Source organism: Nelumbo lutea, chromosome 1 (genome assembly GCF_056320005.1).
Source record: "Nelumbo lutea isolate HS-2025 chromosome 1, American lotus-T2T, whole genome shotgun sequence".
NCBI classification, from domain to species: domain Eukaryota; kingdom Viridiplantae; phylum Streptophyta; class Magnoliopsida; order Proteales; family Nelumbonaceae; genus Nelumbo; species Nelumbo lutea.
In genome coordinates, this window is record NC_142684.1 from 110,815,882 (window position 1) to 110,842,080 (window position 26,199).

Consider the following 26,199-nt stretch of genomic DNA (forward strand, 5'->3'; position numbering starts at 1 on the left):
CTCAAGACCGAAGACGGAATTTCATTGCCGGAGAATAGCTTGAATTTAAAACTGACACGCAGATACATAAGTATAATACATAGATAAACAGAACCAAACACAACACGAGAGAGAGAGAGAGAGAGAGAGAGAGAGAGAGAGAGAGAGAGAGATATGGAGGCAATTATCAGCAGAGTCTCGACCGTTTTTCTTCCGAGACAGATCGGTGATTCAAGACATTGTTTTCTCAAACCGGTAAAAACAACTGTCCGGATTCCTTTCGCGGCGACAATTCGAGCTTCTTCAACTGCCACCAGCATCGACTTTGAAATAAAGCCTGTACTCTTCTATCTAACCTCCTCTCTTATTTATAGATTTACTTTTCCTTCTTTTATGGATATTTCATAGTGGAACGCTCTAAAACACCTGGAAACTTTCTACTTTAAATCTTGACTCCAACTGGGTGAAACATGTGAATTAGATCATAGTTGCTTCCTTCGATTGTCTCAAGCGTAACCGGAGTTTGCAACAGAAGCCTCTTTTTAATTACCCTATTACAGATAACCTTTGACATGCTGATCAGTATAGTTGTCTAGTTGATCACTGGTTTCTTCGTAGTGAGCCCATCTTCAGGGTCACAGAAACAAAGCAGAAGGCAGATACAGTTCTAATTATAAATGAAATGGTCCAACTTCGTACTGCCTTCTGTCATTCAGGAGAACTATATCAGACTTAAGCTTTCTTACTACTCTGGGCTCTTCAATTCCTCACCAGATCCTGCTTCTGGCTTCCTATGTCTTTTTTTTTTTTTTTTTTGAAAAAGATAATGTAAAATTTTATTCAAATAGCCAAAGGTGGCAGATTACAACCCAGGCCCCTAAGACAAAGAGCCAACAAAACTCACTTTAACACCTACAATACATCATAACTCAAGAAAAATCCGAGATCTCAGCCGAGAACAAAGGACAGAAGCCTGAATTTCCTTCACCGCCGCCACCCAGGAAACTATCTTTCCAAATGCAAAGGCAATCGAGCACTCTATTCTAGCGGCCTTATTTTGAAAGATCCTTCTGTTTCTTTCCGTCCAGACTGTGCATAAGATGGCTGCAGGCATGACACTCCAAATGCACTTCGCCAATTTTGAACCACCCTTCAGCTCCCAACCCCATATCATGCCCAGAACTGAATCAGGCATACACCATTGCAGCATAAAAAGTGATTCCATGTTGCAGCTGTAACTGAACAGTGAATGAATAGGTGCCTGCCATCATCCTCCATATCTCCACAAAGAACACGCAGGTGGTCCTGAATCTGAACACCCCTTCTAATCAGGGAGTCTTTCGTAAGGCATCTGTTGAGAGATGCAGCCCAAACCAAAGCATTCACTTTAGAAGGCATAGAATGGTTCCAAATTTTCACCACTGGAATTTTAGGATGCACAGCTTCATTTAGCACCTCCGCAGAAGAGCTAACCGAGGAATTACCATCCACACTAAACTTCCAGATCCAAGAGTCCTCAGATGACAAGTCAATGGACTGCCTGTGAAGCAGCCCCAAGAGGTCTGCAACTTTCCTAATTTCACAGTCCTGAAATGACCTTCTAAAAGAAGGGCTCCAAATAATAGTGCCCCCACTCACTTCAAATTGACTAGCTACCAATCCATTCTGATTTTCCACAATCTGAAACAATTGAAGGAATACTTCAGCCAGGGGTGTACTTTCACATCAAGTATCCCTCCAGAAATGCAACCTATTCCCATTCCCCACTTTTGGAGTTAGACCACTACTCATCCAAGGTGGAGCTTCCATGACATTTTTTCACAGTGAGCAACCTAAAGAATTCAATTGATTAGTGGTTACCCAGTTCCCACTGTCAGTCTCATATTTTTCTGCAATTAATTTCCTCCACCATCTGTCTTTTTCTTTCTCAAATCTCCAAATCCATTTTCCCAAGAGAGCTTTATTAAGCAACTTAAGCTTCCTGATCCCCAGCCCCCCTTTCTCCTTAGGGCAACATACCTGGTCCCAGTTAACCAGATGACATTTCTTGTCCTCCTCCCAGCCCCTCCAAAGAAAATCTCTTTGGATTTTCTCAATTCCTTGGGCAACTTTGACTGGAATTGGGAAAAGAGATAGAAAGTAGGCCAGAGGATTAGAAAGCAAGCTTTTTAGTAATGTGATTCTGCTCCCCAGCGACTGGTACTTGGATTTCCAAGACATAAGCTTACTCTCCACTCTCTCAACCACCGGATCCCACACCACCGCAGAGGTGCATTTAGCTCCAAGAGGAAGGCCAAGATAGGAGATAGGCAAGTATCCAATCTGACCAGGTAAAATCTCCGTGAGCTCTTCGAGATTCTCCACTTTACCCACCGGAATCAATCTACTTTTGGTCCAATTTACTCTCAGTCCCGAAACCACTTCAAACCAACTAAGCACCCCCAAGAGAATCTTCAGCTGATCAACATCTGCATCAATGAAATACAGAGTATCATCGGCGAACTGTAGCATCTGAACACTTTCCCCACCCGGAGAGACCTCAAAACCCTTCCATAGACCCTTGACCCCCACCATCTGCACAAACAGAGTTAGAACTTCCATTATGTATATAAACAGAAGAGGGGAGAGGGGATCCCCTTGTCTTAGTCCGCTTGAACTTTTAAAGAATCCCATGGATTGCCCATTAAGCAAAACTGAGAATTTTGGAGAGGAAATACACACCTTAATCCAATTTCTCCACTTCTCTCCGAACTTCATTTTCTCTAGCACCAAATCCAAACACTTCCAGTTTACATGATCATATGCCTTTTCCAAATCCAGCTTACAAATCAGCCCTGGTTTACCTTCTCTTATTCTTGAGTCAATCAACTCATTTTCCACCAACACACTGTCCAACAGCTGCCTACCTGGTACAAACGCAATCATGATTGGTCCCAATCAACTCTGGGATTGGTCAATCCACTCTCTCAACCACTGGATCCCACATCACCGCAGAGGTGCATTTAGCTCCAAGATGAAGGCCAAGATAGGAGATAGGCAAGTTTCCAATCTGACCAGGTAAAATCTCCGTGAGCTCTTCAAGATTCTCCACTTTACCCACCGGAATCAATCTACTTTTGGCTATCCAACAGCTTCCTATGTTAATAAACTCTGGCTTCCTATGTCTTATTACTACTGTATGGTTAGATATTATGATTGGTCCCAATCATGAGCTCTGCATCTAAAATAGACTTTCCATGGGGAGTTCATTACAAGCTGTTTTCCATTGAGGAGGTTCTCCTTTTCCCGTAGGCTAAATATTTTAGAAATACTGGCTAAAGATGCAGCTCTTGTTGTATCCTACATCAAGAAGCATGGGATTCAGCAAAGAATAGATAGATGAATTCTGTTATCTATTGCAAATTCTCTATTGCTATTCCCTCCGAAGGAAATCTTACATACTTGGACAGGGGCCAATGGAGTAACTTATTCTCTTGCTTCGTTCTGCATATCAGTTAATAATGCAGTTTATCCTTTTGATTTTTCTGTAGAGTTGGCATGCATCTTCAATGGTGATAATATTGTATATTTAAGATTTTTTAAATGTTTTATTTAGTTAGGTCAGGTATTCTAAAAGAAAAAAAAGAAAGAAATGTACAATATCAACCAAGATACTGCTTAACTCCATTTTTATCTTTTCACTATTTGTTTTGATTGATAACAATTTAAAGTAAATTAAAATAAAAACAAAGAGAAAAGAAGAAGAACACAATGGTGGCAATGTGACTGACACATGGCATAGGTGCAATGACCAAAATTGCTTTTGTTTTGAAAAACAAAAACATACATATTGGCGAATGCCCCCTTAATATTATTAAAATTTATATTGGTTTCCTGAGGTACACATGCGTATATTAATTCTTTCATTTTCCAACATTTCTTAATTGTATCCTGGTATTTTGTGCTTCACATAAGCAATTAAAATGCGTTTTTCTGATGTGTTTATACCTTATTTATAGGTGTTTGAGCCTTAAATTTAGTGTTTTAGATACATTTATGGGATTCATATGAGTTTCCCTAATATATTCATGTCTATCCTGATCATTCCATCATATCCATGTGTATCCAAAGCATATTGCAATACACATCTTACAATTGCCTTCCCAAATGGCATTTGTGGAAGGGAGACAGATTTTAGATGGGGTGCGGGTGGCAAGCAAGATTATTGACATAGAGAAGGTGTATGATCATGTGGAGTGGGGTTTTCTGGAGGAGACTCAGAAGCTAATGGGCTTTGGGGAGAAGTAGAGGAATTGGGTGTTTGCATGTCTGTCTTCGGTTTCTTTTTCTATCCTTTTGAATGGGGTTTTTTCAGAAATTTTCAGAGCCCATAAGGGATTAAGGCAAGGAGATCCAATCTCTCCCCCTCTATTTGTATTAGTAATGCAAGTATTAAATCTACTATGGACTAAAAGCGTTCAGCCGGGTTTGATAGAAGGTTTCTCAACTGGGACAGGGTGTCCTTGCATTTGACATCTTCAATATGCAGACAACACCCTTATTTTCTTGGACGCCTCAGTGAAGCAACCCCTGAATTTAAGAGCTGTTTTAGTTAACTTTGAGCCTCTGAAAGTGAATCTCTCAAAGAGTATGCTGATTGGAGTTGCTTTTGTGTGCAGAATTGGGGAGCTACCTTTTTCCTATCTGGGTATCTGGTGGAATCCTTTCCTCTATTATATGGAAACCAGTCATTGAAAGGATTGAAAAAAGACTGGATGGATAGAAAGCAAGGTATCCATCTTTGGGAGGGAGAATCACTCTCATAAGAAGTTTGTAGTCAAGCTTGCCAACTTACTATCTTTCTATGTTAAAAGTGCCAGTAGAAGTTGCAAAGAGGGTGACAAATTACAAAGGCTCCGTTTGTTTGCAATACAAATGCCAAACCAGGGTATTTATGTACTGTGATTCATGTTTGCGAGCGTTTGTTTGACATGTAAAAAAGTAATGATTATCAGATCAAAAATGTATTTTCTGACATTTTTGTACTCTGAAAAGAGAGCATTACTGTACCTATTTTTTGGATACAATTTTGTATTCTTTTGATAATCAACTTTTTAACCAAAGTTAAGGCATTGGAGCATAAGGTAGTTGGAGCATTCAATGATGGGGCCCACACTTAGCACCGATTTCAAACAAACAAGATGAGTGCAAAAACGGTTTAAAATCTGAACCATGTTTGCATTCATGAACCGAAAAGAGGGTAAATATGCAGTGTACATATTTGCGTTTGCATTGCAACCAAACACAGCCAAAAAGGGATTTTCTTTGGGAGAGTGTGGGTGGAGAGGGTGTTCCAAGAAGTTTTTTTTTGAAAAGAGGTAAGGTAAATTTTATTTATAAGGTAAAGATAATCATACAAGAATGGGGGAAACCACAGGCCAGTTCACCCCCAAAGGATATGATCATAGCTCCCACAAACTAGCTGAGCTAAGCATCACAAATAAGTTCTGATTACAAAACTCGGGGATGATAGAAAGCCAAGAAGCAAGTCTGGCCACAATACACCGGATTAACACCTCAAGTTTTTTCTTCTCTTTTCTGAAAACTCTGGCATTCCTCTCAGACCATATAGTGCTGATTACTGCTGCTGGTATGGCTCTCCAAATGTATTTTCCTTTTTTTTTTGAGAGGCTTGGAAGGTACCAGCAATGAAACATATCCTTCACTGTACCTGGCATTAACCAACAAACACCAACAGGATCAAAGAAATGAGACTAGATAGTCCAGGCGAACTTGCAATGAATACAGATATGTTCAATGGGTTCCTCTTCAAGACCACAGATTCCACAACTTAGGCCATCTAAGCTGAAACCTCTTCTTGCCAGGTTGCTTCTTGTTAGGCATTTCCCTAGTGCTGAGGCGCACATCAAGAAGTTGATTTTGGAGGGAGAATGAGGGCTCCAGATCTGTTTACAGGGGAAATCAGCTGCCCTTCTAATAGTCAAACCATCAGCAAAAGATCTAACCTAAGAACTTTCCATCAGCAGTCCAATTCCAGATCCATTGGTCTTCTGAATGGAGCTGAAAAGAAAATTTATTTAAGCTGCTTAGCAAGTTCACAACTTCGTCCACTTTCCAGTCTTCGAAGTCTCTTCGGAATTTGGGCTTCTCACCACTTTACCTAGGACTAACTCGAAAGAGTCAGCAACCATTGCCTCTTTATCCTCAGCCACTGAGAAAAGCATAGGAAATTTCTCCTCCAAAGGTACATCATCAAGCCATTTGTCCTTCCAGAAGCGGATTCTTCCTCCATCTCCTAACTTGAAACCCACCCCTTTTAGGACACTAGGAAGAGTCTTCAGTATAGCTTTCCATATCAAGCATCCATATGAAGGCAAGTTGATAGCAGTTGTCTATCCCCTTGGTTGAAGACCATATTTGGATGCGATGAGATTCCTCCACCAGTTGTTTTCTTCCACTCCAAATCTCCAGATCCACTTTCCCAATAAGGCTGTGTTGAAAGTTTTGATTCTTCTCAGTCCCAAACCACCTGAATTCTATGGAGTACAGATCTGATCCCATGCAATCATGTGGATCTTTTTTTCATCTTCTCACCCTTTCCATAAAAAGTCTTATTGTAATTTTTCAATTCTCTTTGCTATTGATAAGTTGGCAGGTTTGAAAGGTATTTTTGCCTTCCAGGAAGTGAGTTTCCTCTCAAGTCTTTCCAACACCAGCTCCCAAATTGCTGTATAAGAACACTTTTCACCCAACGGAAGGCTAAGATTGGTAGTTGGGAGCTTGTTCACTTTACAACCCAGAGTATCTGCCCACATAGCTATGTCCTCAATTCTGCCCACCGGAATCAGAGAAGATTTCCCAAGTTCAACTTTAGCCCTGTTACCACTTCAAACCAAGAAAAAATTCCCACTAGTTTTTCTAATTGAGCAAAATAAGCGAAATGAAACACAATGTGTGATCAGAAAAGTGGAGCACATTGACCCTTTCACCCCGTGGCTTAAATTCAAAGCCCTCCCAAGGACCAGCCTATCCTGTCCTGTTGATGAATTGGGTTAAGACTTGCATCACGCAAAGGAAAATAAGAGGTGACAAGGGGTTTGTTTGGAGAATGCCTCTTGAACTTTTGAAGAAACCAGATGAATTTCCATTAATTATAACATAAAATTTTGGTGAAGAAAAACATACCTTCATCCAGTTTCTCCATTTTTGGCTGAAGTTCATTTTCTCAAGAATGAAGTTTAGGCATCTCCAATTAACATGATCATAGGCTTTTTCAAGATTCACCTTACATAGAATTCCTGGTTTTCCTGCCCTCATTCTTGAATCAACCACTTCCATTGGTAATTAAAGCACTGTCCAAGATTTGTCTTCTCCAATTAAAGCACACTGGTTTTTGGAAATTACACTTCCTAGATTCTTCCTTAATCTTTCGGCCAGCACTTTTGTAAGAAGCTTGTAGAAACTATTCAGCATGCTTATTGGTCTGAAATCTTTAAGGTTTAATGCCCCTTCCACCTTTGGTATCGAAGTAATGAAAGTGGCATTTAAACTTCTCACCAAAGAAGCAGAATCATGAAACTCTTGAAAAGCCTTTAATATATCAACCTTGATAATATTCCAGCATTTCTTATAAAACAGATTTGTTAATCCATCAAGTCCCGGGGATTTATCCGCATCCATCTTTTTAATTGCTTCCCAAATTTCTTCTTCCGAAAAAGGTTTTTCTAGATCTTCTTTTTAAGCTTCATTTAAAGTTTTAAATTGTATCCCTTCTGGCAGAGGTTGGGATCTTCCAAGGCTCCAAAAACAGAGATTTGTAAAAATTTGTGGCAATAGTTTGAATTTCCCTCGTCTGCTCCCCTATCTGTGTTAAGGGCCCGCGAATAGGATCTCGTCACAAGTCGGTTAACGGGAAAGACTTCTTGATTTCCCTTGTTTCTCCCTTTTCTCGAGGAACCTATCTTTAGAGCCTTATTGAATATCATCTGCTCCTTTAAATAGGAATTACAAGAAGGTAAGAGTCATTCTTTAGGAAAACTACCTAACAAACATTTATCTTTAAATAGGAAATAATAATGCCACTGCCTAATTAATAGAAAAATATTTAAAATGGAAATCTTAAAATTTAGCTAAGAGATAAGATAGGAACCTATCTTTAGAGCCTTATTGAATATCATCTGCTCCTTTAAATAGGAATTACAAGAAGGTAAGAGTCATTCTTTAGGAAAACTACCTAACAAACATTTATCTTTAAATAGGAAATAATAATGCCACTGCCTAATTAATAGAAAAATATTTAAAATGGAAATCTTAAAATTTAGCTAAGAGATAAGATAGGAACACTGAATTTAATGCCCATTACTGCTGCTGTTTGCGGATGTACTTCTTTCCAATAAAAGCATCCACAACATTACTACCCTCTTGGACTAAGAGCTTGTCCTCAAGCTCGAATTTAGGATAGGTGTCTTGAAACACAGTCAAGGGAATCCAGGTAACTTCAGCCATTGGTAAGCTGGCCCATTCCGCCAGAACTTCAACAACACCTCGATTAATTCTGGAACGAACAATAGACTGAGGATGGGGAATGATTTTGTCCTCCTTCAAAGGTGGTAAGGAGGGAACACTGGTAGGAGGAACACCCTTAAACTGCTTGAACAAGGAAATGTGGAAAACATCATGAATCCTACTGTGCTCTAGATTCCAGCTTATATGCAACCTCACCAATTCGCTGCAAAAATAATAGCTTGGTCGACTGGCTAGTACGACATTCCATCATCTCTTCTTTTTCTCCTCTTTTCTACTACATCGACTGCAGTGGTTCAGATTTCATGGTATCAGAGCATTGAACACCTTCCTGGTTACAGCCGATGCCATCTCCTCTTTCTTGCTGTCTTTCTTCTTTTTTTTTTTTTTTTTTTATCTGGGTTGCTGCTGTGAAATCCTAGGGTTTCAGGAGAACAACACAAGGTTCGACCTAGGGTTTCTCTTGGTTGTAGGGCGCAAGGGAGGTAAGACCCTGAAGCTGGAGTCCTAGTTTCTAGCAGTTAGCAGCTATTCGACTGCTAAGAAGAGGTCTGTATAGGACAGACCTAGTTGAGGACTGATTTCAGCAGTCCTAGTGTTGTCCGTGAGGAGGGGAACTCCCTTTACAGTTGCAGTACTCGAAGTTCAAGTGGAGTCTACATAGTACAGGTCGGTTACCAGCCCAGAACACCTTTTTCTGCTGTAACTGAACAACTTTCAGAACTGTGACAGTCTTGGCAAGTCTGGAACTGTGTTGCGAGCTGCCAGGGCCTGCTGAGATTACTTCGGCCAATCAGAACCTGCATCAGAACTGGTTCAGAACTTTCAGAACTACTTCAGAACTGCTTCAGAACTACTTCAGCTAGTCTTAAATTAATGCCATCCACACAGAGGCTGCAGTCAAGATGTCTTCAATATTTGGAGATGTTTCTTCTAGGGATGACAGACCCGCATCAAGGTCTTCAAATCTAGAAACCCTAATCTGCACAGCCTACAGATTACAAGTGTACTATTGGACAAATACAACTTCAGGGAGTGGTCCGTTTCTGCAATGCTGTTTATTACTTCCCGTAACCTCACTGGCTACCTAGATGGGAGCAAGAAGGAACCTGATGTTGGCAATGCAGATTATGCTGTGTGGCGCAAGGAGAATGCCACAGTTATGTCCTGGCTGCTTGCCTCTATGACTCCTTGGGTTGCCAAGACTGTTCATCATTTTCCTACAACAACCAAGATTTGGGAAAAGGTGTCTAAGACCTATGGACAAAAGAAAAACAATGCTAGAATCTACAGATTGAATCAAGACATTGCTGCCCTAAGGCAAGGTGATATGATAGTTGCAACATACTTTGCAACTCTGGAAGGTCTTTGGGAGGAACTTGACCATCACTTGATATTAGATTGGGAAAACGCCAGGGACAAGGAGAGACATGATAAGCAAATTGAAGAGAGCAGAGCCTTCAAGTTTTTGGCTGGCCTAGACCTAGTATATGAGGGTATAAGGTCACAAATTCTAGGGAGAGATGAATTACTGGAGCTTCACCATGTCTATTACCTGGTGAGAAATGAAGAAGTCAGGAGAAGAGAGATGCAAGTTGACTCCCAGACACAGTCAACTAGACTATCTGGAGAACATTCAACCCTAGTCTCCACTAAGGGAAATAGATATTTAGACAAGAAGTCCCTCAAGTGTACTCATTGTGGTGGTGAGAAACATACAAAGGAGAAATGTTGGGTCTTGTATCCTCATCTGAAGCCAGCTGCTTTGAGAAAGGAAAAAAAGGCAACATAAGGGTCACACAACAAGTGGGAATCTTGCCACCAACAATAGTGGTGACAACTCATAGAGTACTCTGACAGTGTCCTCTTCCTCCACAGGGTAGGCTGCCGACTCCTCTGGACCAAGTACTTTGGGCTTCACAGCTAGTGAGGTAGAGGTTCTCAGTCGGGAATTAGCCCGTCTGAAGAACAATCCTTTAGCTTCCACCTCTCTTGCCAAATCAGGTACAGCCTCTGCATTTAGTGCGACTAGTTCCATTAATTCTACCTCTTGGGTGATTGATTCCGGAGCCACTGACCATATGACACACATGTCCTTATTTTCTTTATATCATTTGTTGTCTGGCCAAGATAAGATGAGAGTGGCTGATGGGTCTTTCCACCATCTCTGGAAAGGGGGTGGTTGACCTTAGTAAGGATCTCTCACTCAAATTAGTCCTACATGTTCCTAGTCTTACCTCAAATTTGTTGTCTGTTTCAAAGCTTACAAAAAATTTGAACTGCAATATAACTTTTTTTTCCTTCTCATTGTGTTTTCCAGGACAGATTGACGAGGAGAACGATTGGGAGTGGTCATGAGTATGGGGGCCTCTACTATTTTGGTGCAGACATCAACTCAGCCCTACAAGCTTCTGTTACTACTAGTCTGGAAAGTTTAGAATCAATAGCTAAGTTGCACCTATGGCATGCTAGGCTAGGTCATGTGTCTTTCCCGTCTTTAGCAATGTTGTTTCCAGAATTATGCAAGAGAATTCCAAGTCAAAGTTTAATTTGTGATGTATGTCAAATGTCAAAACAATGTCGAACAATGTATCCAATTTCTAGTAATGAAATTCGAGCTCTTTTTGATTTGGTCTATTATGATGTTTGGGGATCTTCACCCATTGTTTCCATTCATAGCTTCTGTTACTTTATCAGTTTTATTGACCATTATTCTCGGTGCACTTGGATTTATTTGTTAAAAGGACGTGATGAAGTTCCACGGGTAACCATGATTTTTTGCAAGATGATTGAAACACAAATTGAGAAGAAGATTAAGCAATTTCGGTCGGACAATGCAGCTGAGTACTATGAAAGATCCCTGAACTCATTCATGGAAGATGCAGGCATGTTACACCAATCAGAGGAGTTAAGCACATTCGAGGGCTGAGCATCATTACCAACTGTAGCCATGTGAGCATTGCCCTTCTTCCCGATTTTGTACCTCTCCGGCTTTAGATGAGGATTAAGCTTCCAGCACCTTTCTTTAGTGTGTCTTGGCTTCTTGCAGTACTCACAAATAACGTCATCGACCTTCTCTACAATGGGATGTTTGCTAGTATTTTGTTTGGATCGTGATGACATAAAGGCAGAATGATCAATCACAGAGGATTGCATCATGGCAGTTCTTCGACTTTCTTCCCCTTGTACAAGAGAGTAAGTTGTAGCAAGAGAGACAACGCCTGCACTAAGAATGTGTTGCCTGGTGAAATCAAAATCTAGGTTTAAGCCTGCCAAAAAATCAAAGACTCTATTCTCCTCTATGTACTTCCGATACTACTCACCATCTTCAGGGTCCTTCCAATCTAGAGATTTCAAGTGATCAATTTCTTCCCATATAGACTATAGAGAAGAGAAATACATAGCAACAAATCTCTCCCCTTGACGCATACTGCAAGCTTCCCTTCGAAGCTGATACACTCTAGCAGTATTGTTAACTTGGGAATAAGTAGCAACCACCCTATCCCAGATATCCTTGGCAGATGGAAGAAACATGTAATTTCGAGCAATATGTGGTTGCATTGAGCAAATCAGCCATGACATAACAAGGGAGTTGTCCTGTTCCCACCTTGCAAATTTCGAGTCTTCAGGACTCGACTTCACTTCCCTTCCTGTGATGAATCCTAGTTTACCCCTCCTAGTAATGGTAAGTTTAGCAAACTGAAACCACTCTAAAAAATTAGTTCCATCCAGTTTAACAGTAGTTATCATACCACTGGAAATATCTGCAGTTCCCGGGAGCATGCCGAGAACCATATGAAAATCCTTAGATGATTCCATATTCTAACAAGACACCTTTTCACCAACCAAAAAGGACCCCCAACACTTTAACCAAGGTTCCAGACCCAAAAACCAAGTTACCACACGGTTAAGAACCAAAGGAATCCCGAAAAAACTAGGTTGGCAGCAAAATAGAAGGAGAAAAAAATCTCCCAAAAATCACACAGTGCTCAGAAAATACAAGACCACTTCCCGTCAATGCTAAATTGAAAAACGACCTGAATGGTCTAGGTTTTACAGCAGAAAAATATCATTAAACTTGTTGTACATGGCTCAACATCAGATCTGGAATTTTTGCAATTTTTTCCTTAAAAAATCCACCAAAAATCATAGAAGCTTCATATGATGACAAGAGTCATACCAAAATTTTTCTAAAATCAGGGCGAATCAAACTGTGCTGGTTTCATAGACTGCCGCTAGCAGTTCGCCTCTGGGTAGATCAGCAGAGAACAACTCCCAAATGCTCTACCCGCTCTGATACCAGGTTGCAGAAACTAGGGTTTCAAGAGAGAGGAAGAAGAGAAGAGAAGAGAAGAAGAAAGGGAAGAAGAGAGCTGTCGAGAGGGGTGTGTGTGTTTCACTGTTCACACCCTCAAAAGAATACATTATAATCTGAGAAAATTATAATTACAAGAAGGCCCCTATATGGGTGCCCAAATACTGAGAGAGTATAAGAAAGGAGAAAAAAACCAAAAACACCCCTGTCTAGCCATTCTCAATAGGATAAGGTGTACAGACTGAAGGAGGGAGGGTGTTTGGGGATTAGGAGAATAAGATATTTTAATAAGGTGCTCCTTGGGAACTAGTTGTGGAGGTTTGGGTTGGAGAAGGAGAGACATTCATTCTGGAGGAGAGTGATGGTGGGGAAGTATGGGGTTGTGAGGTTTGGTCGGGAATTGAGGGAGGTTAGGTTATCTTATGGGGTGTGTGTATGGAAAGGTATTATGAATTTTAATCAAAAGTTTAAAAACCATACCAGGTTCTTGTTGGGAGATGGAAAGATGATAAGGTTTTGGGAAGCTGAGTGTAGTGGGGTGGGTAATCTGAATGAGGTGTGCCCCAAGGCTTTATCTGATCATGGAATCACCATCAGTCGGTGTAATGAAAGGCATGGGATTATCTGGTCTGGTGTCCAAAGTTTAGGAGACCTCTGAAGGAGAGATGGAGGAATGTATTGATTTTCTGGAAAAGCTAGAAAGAGTTAAGGTGTCAGATCATTTGAGAGATGAGCTGTGGTGGAAGGAGTATTCCACCATTAAATTCTTTGTCAAATATTTTTATTAATCCCTACATTGGAGTCAATTGGAGTTTGATCAGTTAGGAGGCATTTGGGTCAATCCTGTGCCCCCCGAAGGTGGAACCTCTGGCTTGGCTTATTGTGATGGACAGTGTGTTAACTGCTGATCACCTTAAGAGCCAAGGCTCAGCTTATCTAGTATTTGTTACTCATGCAAAGAACAAGAGGAATATTGGGTCACCTTTTCATTCTTTGTAAAGTGGCTGGTTTTATTTGGAAGCTGTTCTTAGCTTTGTTTGGAGTGAGATATTATCAGCCTGGTTCTTCTTCTCAGATTTTCCCCACATGGCCAAAGATTAGAGGTAGTAAAAGGGCTAAAATGCTGTGGAGTTGCATTCCAATTGGGTCCATTTTTTTATAAAAAGGGAATGGGCCAAATTCCTTATAGTTGTACTTTTTTTTGTTCCTTAACCCTTCCTCTGCCAAAAAAATACACAGATATGAGTTTTCTGACAGGAAACCCCCAAAAATCTAGAAATATGGACATGGCTATTCATATACATATATACACATAGGCTAAGTAGGCATGCAAATATTTATAGGGAAGTATGCATACATATATTTCTAAATGCTTGAGTAATTTTTTGTTTTACCATATTGAAGGGTAAAAAAACTAAATATTAGTGGGTTGGCATATAAATTGCATATGGTACATCTTTATGTGCATTATAGACAAATAAATGTAAACACATCCACATGTAATCAGCTGTGAATCCAATGTCTTGTGAAGGGTGTTGTGTCAACCAATGTTGTCAAAATCTTACAATTTACAATATGATTCATAATTTGAATCATGAATCCCAAAGGTTGCAATTTGATCTTACAATTTTTTTTTTGAATCCTTTGATTTGATCCATAGATCTTACAACTTATATGATTCTTGCAATTCAATACAATTCAAATAAATTCAATTAAGAATTAATTCTCTACTTTGTCAGTTTTTTTGTTTATATTTTCTTTTGTCAAGGGAGATTTGTTTTAGAGCCTATATTGGAAAATGATTTATTTACAGTATTTAAAACAAGACATTGAGTTTATTTTCCATCATATATAGGTTAAAGAGCCATTGTATGTGGATTATTTGACTTTTAAGTCAAGCTTGATTGTATCATCTTAGGATTTATTGTACAAGTGGTAAATTCTATTGTTTTAGGTACATATATTGTAGATATGGATAAAAATAGGGTAAATCACTTTCCTTGTATGTTTAGCCTTTTAGCATATCTATATTTAAATGTTTGACAAGTTTGTAAAAAATAGAAACAATCTTACAGTTTACAATACAATTCACGATTCAATTCAGTTTAACTTTCTCTACGATTGGCGATACAATTACAATTTTTAAAACATTATGTCAACAAGTGTCTGACATGATAGAAACCTATTCGGAGAATTGTTCCACATATCATATAGCTCATAGCTGCCTCTGTTACCTTCTAATGCTTGTGCTGGATTGCTTTTGAATCCCGGTTGCAACCTGGCTTTATGAAAGAACTACTAATTTGTTGCTCTATAGATAATAAGAGTGAAGGGATAGGAAATCCATCACATGGACGCCCAAAGATTGCGGAATAAGGGAGCGAATTTCAAAATTTTTTCTCTTCCTTCAATTGGGAATCGAATTCCCCATTTAGAAAATCATATTTTCAATGATCATTCTTGAACCATAAACTGAACCAGATCTGAACCAAAAGGAGTAGGGAGGGATAATACCTGATACAAAGAAGCAGTATCTCCCAATGGAGGTGTTCACACCCAAGGAAGGATCCAAAATCTGCTCCCACTGAAGATGGCGCAGTGCAGGGTGGAGCAGAATCAACAGTGTTCTTCCAAAAGAACTTGACCCTTCGCAAGAATCAACTGGACGGATTGTGAATACAACTCCCACCAATCTTTTCTCTAAAAGATTGGTATCAAGATCCATTCTTGATTTCTCCCAAGAATTGGAGATCGAACTACTGTAGGCGGCGGCTGCAGGAAGGAGGCGGCAAGAGAATATTTGCAGGGTGCAGAATTCTCTCTTCTGGTAGTCTCAGCTTTGAAGACAAGGATGTGTGTCTTGCATTGCATGTCTAAAGGCTGCCGCCTCCTCTTCCTTTTATAGACTTAAAGGGATCAACTCCTAATCCCATTAGGAGTTGCTAACCCAAATCATATTTGGATTAGAAGTCCCTTTAAGATAAGGGATAACCCTTATCTTATCTGCAGATTAGATCAGCCATCTTCTAATCTGATTAGAAGGCTTCCATATCTAAATCTCATTTAGATCTTGGACTCTCTAAGTGGATAGGGTCAGGGCCCAATCCTATCAGTTGATCCATCTCAGAATTCGCCCCTTAAGTGACTAATCAAATTAGCCCAGTTCGAAATGGGTTTAAGGCCCATTTAAGGTTATGTATTCATTTAGCCTGCCTAGTTGGGCTTCCTTGTATAGCGTGGGACCCAAACATTGATCTACACATCAGCCACATGGGTTCAGCCCAGCCTTTGTTACAAGGCTTGGCCGAATACACTGTTATGGACAGTGCACCCCCTGAAACCCATCAAATGAGCTCTATGGGCCCAACACTTACCCTAAGTGGTCCCTGGGCCAAGCCACCTTGTAACACCCAGGGACTGTGGGCAGATGCAAGATTAGCCCATCAGGTATTATCCTCAATGGTTTACACTTAACCTCTCAGCCCATAATGATCATACACTGCCCGACAAGAGAGGACCTCTCCCTCGGCTGCAAGGAACAGTGTTGCACTCTCTCTTGTATGGATCCCGGGAATTAAAACCTATTTGCAAACATTTCGAAAACATAATATATATATATATATATATATATATATACTTTTATATCTCATATAAAAAATATATTTTGCAAAACAAGTCTCAACGATTGAAATCGGCTGCCGGAAGTCTTGGTTTCCATCAGTGAGAGTGCATCCCCGATCATTACCTTTGTCCGACAAAGGGGATGATCCTGTCACTATGATCACCCACTGAGATGAATTCTCGGACTGTCCCAACATACCTAGGTTTTGACCCCCGTTAAGGATCTCATTGATTGGTACATCAAAGACATCCCAATTCGACACCTAGTGCAGTATCATAATCGAGTCTAGGGGTCGGGTGTAACTTTCCAGTTTTGCCTATCAATCTCTAAGGTCCAAGGCAATACTGGAAATCTGGTCCAGTTCAAAGATTCAATTAATCCTATACTGTAAGTGCCTAGGGTCTCACCCTGGTAGCTGAGATAAGCCACCCCAATCGACTTGGTGGCACAATAGTGTCAGCCTTGTCAGTATAGGTCTCCCCAGACCGACCCACTGGCTGCGAACATTCTAAACTAACAGCAGTCTCATTAAGTGTCCAGTTTAAGGGTATTACACAGAAACATACCAAGGGAACATGAATCAAATATGCACTTTTATTCATTTACAATAAACTCATAAAGTACATCATCTTGATTGAAGCTAAGGGCATACAAAACTGTCTAACAAAGAGAAGTTCATAGAAATTCACATGAAGATGGTTTGATTGGTTAAATTGGATTTGTCAAGGATGGTTGCTTTTCCTGGACTATTTTTTGGGGTTTTCCTCAAAATTGGTTATACACATTCATGTGTAATTTACTGCCAAGGTTGATGTAATTTCCCACCAATGTTTTTCCAGAATTCATACATTGTTTCCTTTCATCAAGTTATCTATATTGTCCTTCTTTCATTCTATACTTATTATTCATTACTTCTTCACATGCTACTGCTTCCTTTAGGATGTTATTGTAGATAGAATCAGCACCAGCAAGGACATATTTGCTTGTCCCATTTGTTATGATCCATTGACATGGAATGGGGATCCAGGTTTACCAGTGTAAGTTCTTATGGTGAATGCAAATGTGTTGACATATTCTTGCATCATCTATCTTTTTAATGGCAGTAGAACTTTTTATTGTTTCCCTTTTCATCAACTGAGTAGCATACTGATAATTTTCTTATATTGTTTTGTGTTTGTATTGGATGATTTCTCAACAGGAAATTCACACCTGGGTCTAGGTTCCAATGCCGAACTTGCACAAAAACTTATTTCAATAACGAACAGTATCTTGACTTGACAGCAGCTAGTGGTGCCAAGGAGTATGGTGAATCTACACCTCCTTCAACAGAACTTTTCAGGTTTGAGGATCACTTCATAAGTTGATATCATAAATTAACCACATAATTTTGGTGTGTGGTTTAGTCATTAACTAATGGTTTTGGTATAATATAGAGTTTACACTTAAATTCATGCTCTGGATAAATTGTTGCTTCACTTCCAATTTGTGATTATGTAATCTACAATACAGGAACTAATTAACCAAAAAAGGTAAACTTCTTGAATTTCAAAATTATCAAAACGGAATGTTGATTGATATATATTGTCATGGATGTCTATACCATTCAATTTGGTAGCTCTAACTGCTGATCTGGGCCTTGATTTCAAATATGAGATGAAGATTTTCTTCAATTGAAAAGCAGAAAGCATACTTCTTTTAAACTTATATCTTCCTTATAACACCTACATATTATTCACTAGAACAGGACCCCACTGGTATCATTTCTTTATGAGAGGGGATGGCGTCAAAGCTTTTCTTTCTTTGGTGGTTTTCCAGGCCCGGACAAAGAGGTAATATGATTTTTTTTCTGAAGTATTCTTTGACTAAAAGGATATGAGATAATATTATCCATTTTTGTTGCAAGTGCCATTTTTTTTTCCTTTTTGGTTCTCAAAACAAAACCAGGTTTGCACCCACAAATGCTCACTTCAGGTTTTGTAAATGGAAAGACTTCTCTGGTTTTGAGAAACTGGAATAGTTTTGAAAAACTGAGTTGGGCTTTATGAGGTCAACATGGCTTGTTATTCAGCATATTCTTAGACCGAATACTAGTGCTTCTATTTTCTTCTTGCAAAAACTGAAAAGAAATCCAAACATTCATCTTTTGGAATATAAATGCTATTGGCTTTGTTTCCGTGATGCCATTGACACCAGAAACCTCCTCCCAGGTATCCGGAGCCACCTCCAAGAAGGAGCTGTTTATTTGGTATCTACCGTTATACACAATTTTTATATACATGCCATGAAAAATACAGAATCATAATCCATTCAAGTTTTGAGTTTTGAAAAACCATAGTTGGTAAGCACCTTTTTCTGGTTTTCATTTTAAAACAATAAAGTTGCAAAAAGTTTTTTCATGTTTGCAAGTTAAAAAGACATTGTTTTTCAAAGCCAGTTTTTGGGGCCCAGTTATTTTTTAAAGGAACCACATACTGACGGTCCACCTTATTTAGTTGGATGGTTTTCTGCACAGCCCAATAAGTTCACATGTGGTAAATTTCATTTAGATGGTAGTAGCCCAGCCCAGTCCAGTAGCTCTTACAGCACATGGAAAATGTAGAACCCTTTATGCCACCATTTTCATTTGGAAAAAAAAATACTGATGGTCATTATTCCAAGGAAATATGAAAAACATGGTAGGATGTAGTGGTGCATGAAATGGGTCATATCTGGAGTGGCTTTATTCTGAACTGGGTCTAGCTCCAAATAGAAATACCTCTCATGGGTTTCAGATCTGTATCTAAGTTGTGCTTAATGAGGTGGATCTATATATTTGGACCAGTGTCTGGTTGTCACCCATATCTGTCCCAAATCATATTCAGATCTACATTATCGTATCCATCTCATATCACCTTAGTATGTGGTTCCTCTGAGATGATCCAGACATGCTAAATACTGGTATGCAGTAGACATGCATATTATCATATCTGGCATTCTCCATTTCATCCCGTAGCTGATAGTGTTGCATTACTATAGACATGACTAATCCAGAGGTCCCCTATCAAATGCTGTCACGGGCTCATTCACATATATCTGATATACATATTTTTATGTAGATGTATATGGTTTTATATATATCATAATATTCTCAACTCAAATATGTACATAAAAGTGTCAATAACTTTGCTAATTATTATAGGCATGTACCTTTGTTAATATAAATGTAAAGGTTTATGCATTATAGTTCTCTTGTAAAGAATACATAATTGCACTTAAGTGTTAATTGTATTTATTAAAATGGATCATAGTTAGGTTGCCTACTCTTTCTATGGAAGCAATGGAACCACAAATTACAACAGTAAATAAATAAATAAACCTAACATGGATTCTATCTTAGGAAAGGGTTCCAGTAGATGTATTAATATTGGTGCAATATCAACGATATTTTGGGGGTATATCTCTGATGCTTTCGATGTTCTACTTCATATGCATCCCCCTGTAATGAAAGGTAAAATGTTAACTATCATGAATATCCAGAATATTTGAATGTTCAGAATAAGTTGAAACATTTCTAAGGCGGATTCACTATGAAACCATTTCTGAAAAGCATATTGATGAACTTTAACTGCTTATTTATTCTATTTTTATGAAATAAAATGCCTCAATTTATCTGTTATTTCTCTTGGAAGCCGGTGTTTTTACACAAAACTAGCCATTGCTTTTCCACTGTTTTTGCACGTAATCTGTTGACTATAATTTGGTACTGCAGTTTGAAATGGCTAAAGATTATCTGAAGCCCGTGTTAGGTGGAAAAACTGTTGATGCCAGTTGTGGGAGTGGGTTATTCTCAAGACTGTTTGCCAAAAGTGGCTTATTTTCCTCTGTTGTTGCTCTGGACTTCTCAGAGAACATGCTGAAGCAGTGCTATGATTTTATTAATCAGGAGAAAAGCTTCCCAAAAGAGTAATATATTTAGCTTTTAAGCTGATCTTATTTGAGAATAGTGGTGTACAAGCATTTAGATGTCCTTGGTCACATTTGTTTTCAAGAAAGATTTCCAATGTAAATTTTAGAATAGGAATTCTTTTTATTTTGTTCAAATTGTGCCTCTTAAGTTCTATTTGGTGTTATAACTTACAATGTTTTCCTCCAGGAATTTAATATTGGTCAGAGCTGATATCTCCAGACTTCCTTTTGTTTCAAGCTCAATTGATGCTGTGCACGCCGGTGCTGCATTGCACTGTTGGCCCTCACCATCTGCAGCTGTAAGTGTTTTTTTATATCTACAGTGTCACCTAGGGCACCTAGAAGCTTCCGCTTGCTTAGTACATTATCATCAACTTGACAAACACTGATCATAGACGGTACCACATGCCTTTATCAGATAAAATTTTTGTTTTTGTACTGTTACTATTGAATAATCAGATTTCTATTAATAATGATTTTATAATTTGTTTGCTGCTAAGAAATCTAATCGGTTTACATTGTGAAGAATCTTATTGTATGGACTTTGCATATAGTAAGGAAAGGTTACTTTTTGCTAGTAAATGTAGGCTGAAATAGTGATGCATCATAAAAGAAATATCCAATTGATATTTCTAAAAATAAAAGGTTATATATTATACATTCTTTTTGTGTGATCCCTTAGTTCTAATGATTCAGATGCTTTGACCGAAACCTTTTTCTGAATCTGGGCGTGCAGTTTTGTTCCCAGTCATTTCCATAATTTAATTTACATTAGATGAATGGTTGAAATTAATTTTTTATGTCCCAGTCAAGTTTTAGGATTTTAATAAATATTATAAAAGCAATGGAAACGCCTCTTGGAAATTGATGCATGAAATTTCCCTTGCTTTGTAGGTAGCAGAAATAAGTAGAGTTCTACGACCTGGAGGTGTATTTGTAGCTACGACTTACATCGTTGATGGTATTGTTGGTGCCCTTCCAGTGTCAAGGATATTGCGCCAGGTATTGTCATTATAGCTTTTAGCTCCCCATGGCATTATTATGCTGGTAGTTCATGATTGTTGGGTAGAGTCAGGAAAATGAATGACACATGATGCAGAGCCTATAGCATGGCTATCAGTTAGGAATGCTTGACATCCCTAATATTGATCCTGACCCATTAATTACCTTCCAAAAGAAAAACAAGGATGGTGGCCTTTGGCCCACCTTGTACTCAAAAGTATACAAGGCAAATCTTCTCCAGGTAGATAGTGATATCCATGGAAACCAATGCCCACCTTTGGCTTATGGACTTACGGTAGATAATTTACTTCTTGTAGTATATAGGGCAAATCTCAAGTAGCCACATCTTTCTATCTGAACGTGAACTGGAAGATCTTTGCAAGGCATGCGGGCTTGTTGGATTTAAATGTACGAGGAATGGACCTTTTATCATGATGTCTGCAACTAAACCAACCTAATTATTTTGGTTTCCTTCTCTACTCCCTGCCTCAACATTGTTACGATGAATGGACCTTTGTATGTAGCAATGTTTGTATTTCATGTGTATCAAATATTAACTAGGATGTCAAAAATTAATTTCTGTAAAATTTTACTAATTGATGATTAATTTAAGGTACAGGTTGGTGCAATATTTTGACTATATCAAACATTATTCCTTTTTCTTATTGATAATGGGAGATTTGATTTTTTACATTAAAAGCAGAGATAGGCAACAAAGGGCACAGAGGAGCCAGCTCTCCATGGCCCATTTCCGCCTTCTTGTCAAATGTCAATTATGGTCACTTCATCTTTTTATCTCATAGATGCAGTTAGACTAAAGTGCAAATTATATAATAACAGAAACATCCAAAGGGCTAATTACTTTAAATATACCACTAGACTACTTAAAACATTTCTTGTTAAAGCATTTAACCCTTAAGATTGATAGAAAAAATTTAAGGACAAAATTCTCGACTATTTTTTAAAATATGTACTTGACTGTATGATGGCTTGCCGTGCTTATTGGCTCTTCCTCTGTGCGCCCTTGGCTACTAAAGCTCTCTTTGCGTTGGTCTTCTGTGTAGAATTTTCTGCATTTAAAGCACTCCCTGCAGCTGATTAACCATTGCCAAAAAAAGGAGTCCAGCAGGTGAAATGCTTGAAGAGTTGCATAAAAACACTAAACCACAGTCGGTTAAAGAAATGACTGCAGTACGACAGCTTGTGGGGTCTTGATATTTTCTGAATTCACCATGGTATCGCAAGAAATCATTTCTAGTTGAATGGCTTTTAGGAACCTCGATTTTTCTATAAAATTGTTGACTTTCGAGCTTAAGGGAGACTGATTTGATTGGTCCCAGGTCCCTGTCTTCTATTTCGGAGAAGCCAAATCGCTGTGGAAATAAGGCGATATGCTTGATATCTAATTCTTTATACATGGATTATTGATACGAGCCATGTTTCAATCGAAAGACTTGTATTGATTTCTATCGAGTCTATATATCTAACTAGCGGGGTCTGTGCGATGCATGGGTTCTGTTAACCTAAACAATAGACATATATAAGAGTATATAATTATTTTATATTTTAACTTTTTAATAGCTAATCAGATCAAATTTGGTCTAAGTTGGTTGGTTTTTTTAGTATTTCTGATCAGTTTTGGTTCAACAATTTTCTAACCCAATTAAGTTAGGTCAGTTTTAGTTTGGCCATTATTAAATCGACCAAAACTGAACTGACTCAACCATAGCTATATCTTAACATTCTATATTTTAAATATAATTTTTTAATATGAAAAAGTGGGAAATTTCCTATATTTCTTAGTCTAAAATACTTTATATCATAAATTTAATTTTTTGTTAATTTGTTTTTTTAAATTACGATTATAATTTATTAAATTTTTAATTTTTAATCTTTTGAACAAAAAAACCAAACCGATACAAATTGGTAGGTTTTCACTAATGGTCAGTCGGTTTCGGGTGATAGACTCCCAACCTGACTAGGTCGATTTGGTTTCTGAAACAACCTGCAACCGATCATTGAACACTCCTAATTTTAGCTAATCTAATAGTCTAATCTATAAATAAAAATAGTTTAATCTCCAATAATTATTAAAATATTATATCAAAATACACAATTATTGAAAAAAAATTATAATGAAAATACAATAGATATATAATAAAAATACGATAATTACAAAAATAAAATAAATTATTCATAAAAATACAATAAATATTAATTTTAGTATATATATATATATATATATAACGAATATACACTATTATTGTAAAATTATTACAAATAAGTATTAATTTTTTGAAATTTATTTTCTATAATTATTAATTGATATAAGTGAAATTAGTTATTTACAATATTATTTAGTTATTTAAATAATATTGTTATCTAAATTTTTTAAATATTAATTATTTATTGAATTTAATAATCCATAAAATTATATTTAGTACTATTATTGCATATTTTTTTATTAATTTTGTAAAATATTAAATTATTATTAATATGAATATTATGAAATCTATTATAATTATTTTTCTACTTTTAAGAAATTTTTTAAATTTATTACATATTTCATTATTTTAACTATTTAAAATTTAGTAATGTTAAATGTTTTGTTATTTAAATATTTAATTAAATAATATGTAAAATATTTAAAAGTTTTCATTATTTGAATTTTATTTATTTTAATGTTATTATGTAATATTAAATATTTTGTTATATAATTATTTATCTATTTTTAATATTTTTTATTTAAGATATTTACTTATTGAAATATTAATTATGTGGAATTAAAAAATAAGAAATTCAAAAGAATAGGAAATTAGGAAGGGGTTTTGGAACAGGGAGAGGCATGGTGACATGCTTGAGTAAGCCTAACCTGAGCCCAACCCAACTCAACCAAAGATTTTGTATAAGTTAGGCTTGGGTAGCCCAAGCCCAATTCAACTAATTTGAGCTCGCCCAACATTTTGTAATATATATATCTACATATTATCAATATATTCTACCTAGAAATTGGGCTACAAAGCTCAACACGTCCAATCCCAAGCCTAGCTCAAGATGTTGGGTTAAAGTTTGGGTTAGGCCTAGGTTGGTAAGAGAAAAATTAGTGGTATTTTCAATAATTACTAATAACAGTAATGACTAATAATTTACTAACCCAAGCCCAAGTTTACCAACTTAGGCCCAACCCGAACTTAACCTAACATCTTGGGTTGGACTTGGGCTTGGGCATATTGAGCTTTATAGCCAAATTTCTAGGTAGAACATATTGATAATATGTATATATGTATATCATAAAATGTTGGCACATGTTCAAATTGGGTTAGGACGAGCTTAAGTAGGGATGGCAACTTTTCCCGTAAAACTGGGGTCCTACCCCAAATTAGGCCGGTTTTCTCTTATCTTAAATGGGGATGGGGCAAGGACAAGGAAAATAATTTTTCCTCGAATTGGGGATGGGGCGAGGATGGGTTTTGCATATAATTCCCCGAACCTGGTGGTAAATTATTAAAATATGCCTAGGTTTAACATTCATTTCTAAAATGTCTATAAATTTTCCCCAATTTCCTAAAACCTTTAGGATCCAATAATTTAATGTTTAAAATACCCCTAAATTTTTGTAATTTAATGTTTAAAATATCTCTAAATTCCTATAATATAATTTCCAAAATACCCCAAATATGATGTATTTTTAGGTGTCGTCTCGGGGTAGGGAAAATTCGGGGATTTCCCACCTCCAATAAGGAGGAGGTGCCCCTCCCCACCACTGCGGATGGGGCAAGGGATTTTGGCTATGGATCGGGGATGGGGAAGGGGTGCCCCACCCCATTTCCATTCTTAATCTTAAGCTACCCAAGGCCTCAACCCAAAACCAACTTGAGTTTAGGTTAGCCTTAAGTTTTTTGGCCAAAACCCAACTTGAAGTTCGAAACCTAAGCCTAACTTGTGCAAAAGCTTGGGTTGAACTGGATTGAGCTCGAGTTAGGCCCACCCAACCCAAGATACACCCCTAGCTCCTTTTGGCTCAAATTCTTTAGATAGATAGATAGATGGATATAGATAGATAGATTACATTGAGATAAGATTACAACAGTTGAGAGTTTAAGTTTTAAATTTGAAGTTACAAAAAAAAAAATTGGATTAAGATAGAGTCCTAGCTAGGTTTATTCTTATTCTTTGGTTACATCTTATAAGTTATTAATAACAATTATAATTAGGGGAAATTGCATATTAGTATCATGTACTTTGGACCTAGTCTCTCTTTGGTCCCCAAACCTCAAAACGTGCCATGGCCCATCACATTCTTCAACCGTTGGTTTAATGTAGAGGAATTTAGAAGGGAAGAGGAGGTTGAATGCATTTTGGGCAGTATTAGTACTTTGTCTGAGACTACTAATTGGCCTGAAATTTTATAGGAAAACTATGGTTGCAGATATTATATAAAGAAGAAGAAGAAGAAGAAGAAGAAGAAGAAGAAGAAGAGAAAAAGAGAGAATAGAAGAGGAGGGGAAATCAGCCATAAACCGAGGTTTGGGTTTTGATGAAGGGTGATTTGGCCCGACCTAGCAAGAAGGGGACATGTGGGCACGATCTAATCAAGGGATGACAACTCAGCCGGGCAAGCCTAGTTTGCAACATTTGCAGTTTGGGTGTCCAGCCACCTCGGCTTAGACCCACCTAGGTGTAGAGGCACCTCGGGTATCCAATCCAGCTTGGGACTGAGGAATCGAAGTTTCAGCTCAGGGTTAACAAGCCGAAGCATCGTAACCGACTCCAGAGGTCTCTCCAATGGATCCCAAGTTACTTGAGATCACGA

General features: G+C 37.9%; 1 protein-coding gene across 1 annotated transcript; it reads left to right on the forward strand.

The window, feature by feature from the left end:
* The first annotated feature begins 20 nt into the window (after positions 1-20).
* LOC148876788 (S-adenosyl-L-methionine-dependent methyltransferases superfamily protein) lies at positions 21-22,015 on the forward strand. The gene is made up of 8 exons (XM_088970119.1): positions 21-318; positions 17,379-17,476; positions 17,638-17,778; positions 18,184-18,268; positions 20,188-20,381; positions 20,572-20,683; positions 21,279-21,386; positions 21,704-22,015. The coding sequence occupies exons 1-8, from the start codon at positions 154-156 to the stop codon at positions 21,842-21,844; spliced, it is 1,044 nt and encodes a 347-aa protein (XP_088826245.1). The 5' UTR covers positions 21-153; the 3' UTR covers positions 21,845-22,015.
* Positions 22,016-26,199: the final 4,184 nt, after the last annotated feature.

Excerpts from the sequence above, each read along its gene's own strand:
- LOC148876788 (XM_088970119.1), top strand. The coding sequence starts at position 154 with ATGGAGGCAATTATCAGCAGAGTCTCGACCGTTTTTCTTCCGAGACAG. Across the intron at positions 20,382-20,571 it reads GAGAAAAGCTTCCCAAAAGA|GAATTTAATATTGGTCAGAG; the intron begins GTAATATATTTA and ends GTTTTCCTCCAG. Across the intron at positions 21,387-21,703 it reads TGTCAAGGATATTGCGCCAG|TATATAGGGCAAATCTCAAG; the intron begins GTATTGTCATTA and ends TACTTCTTGTAG.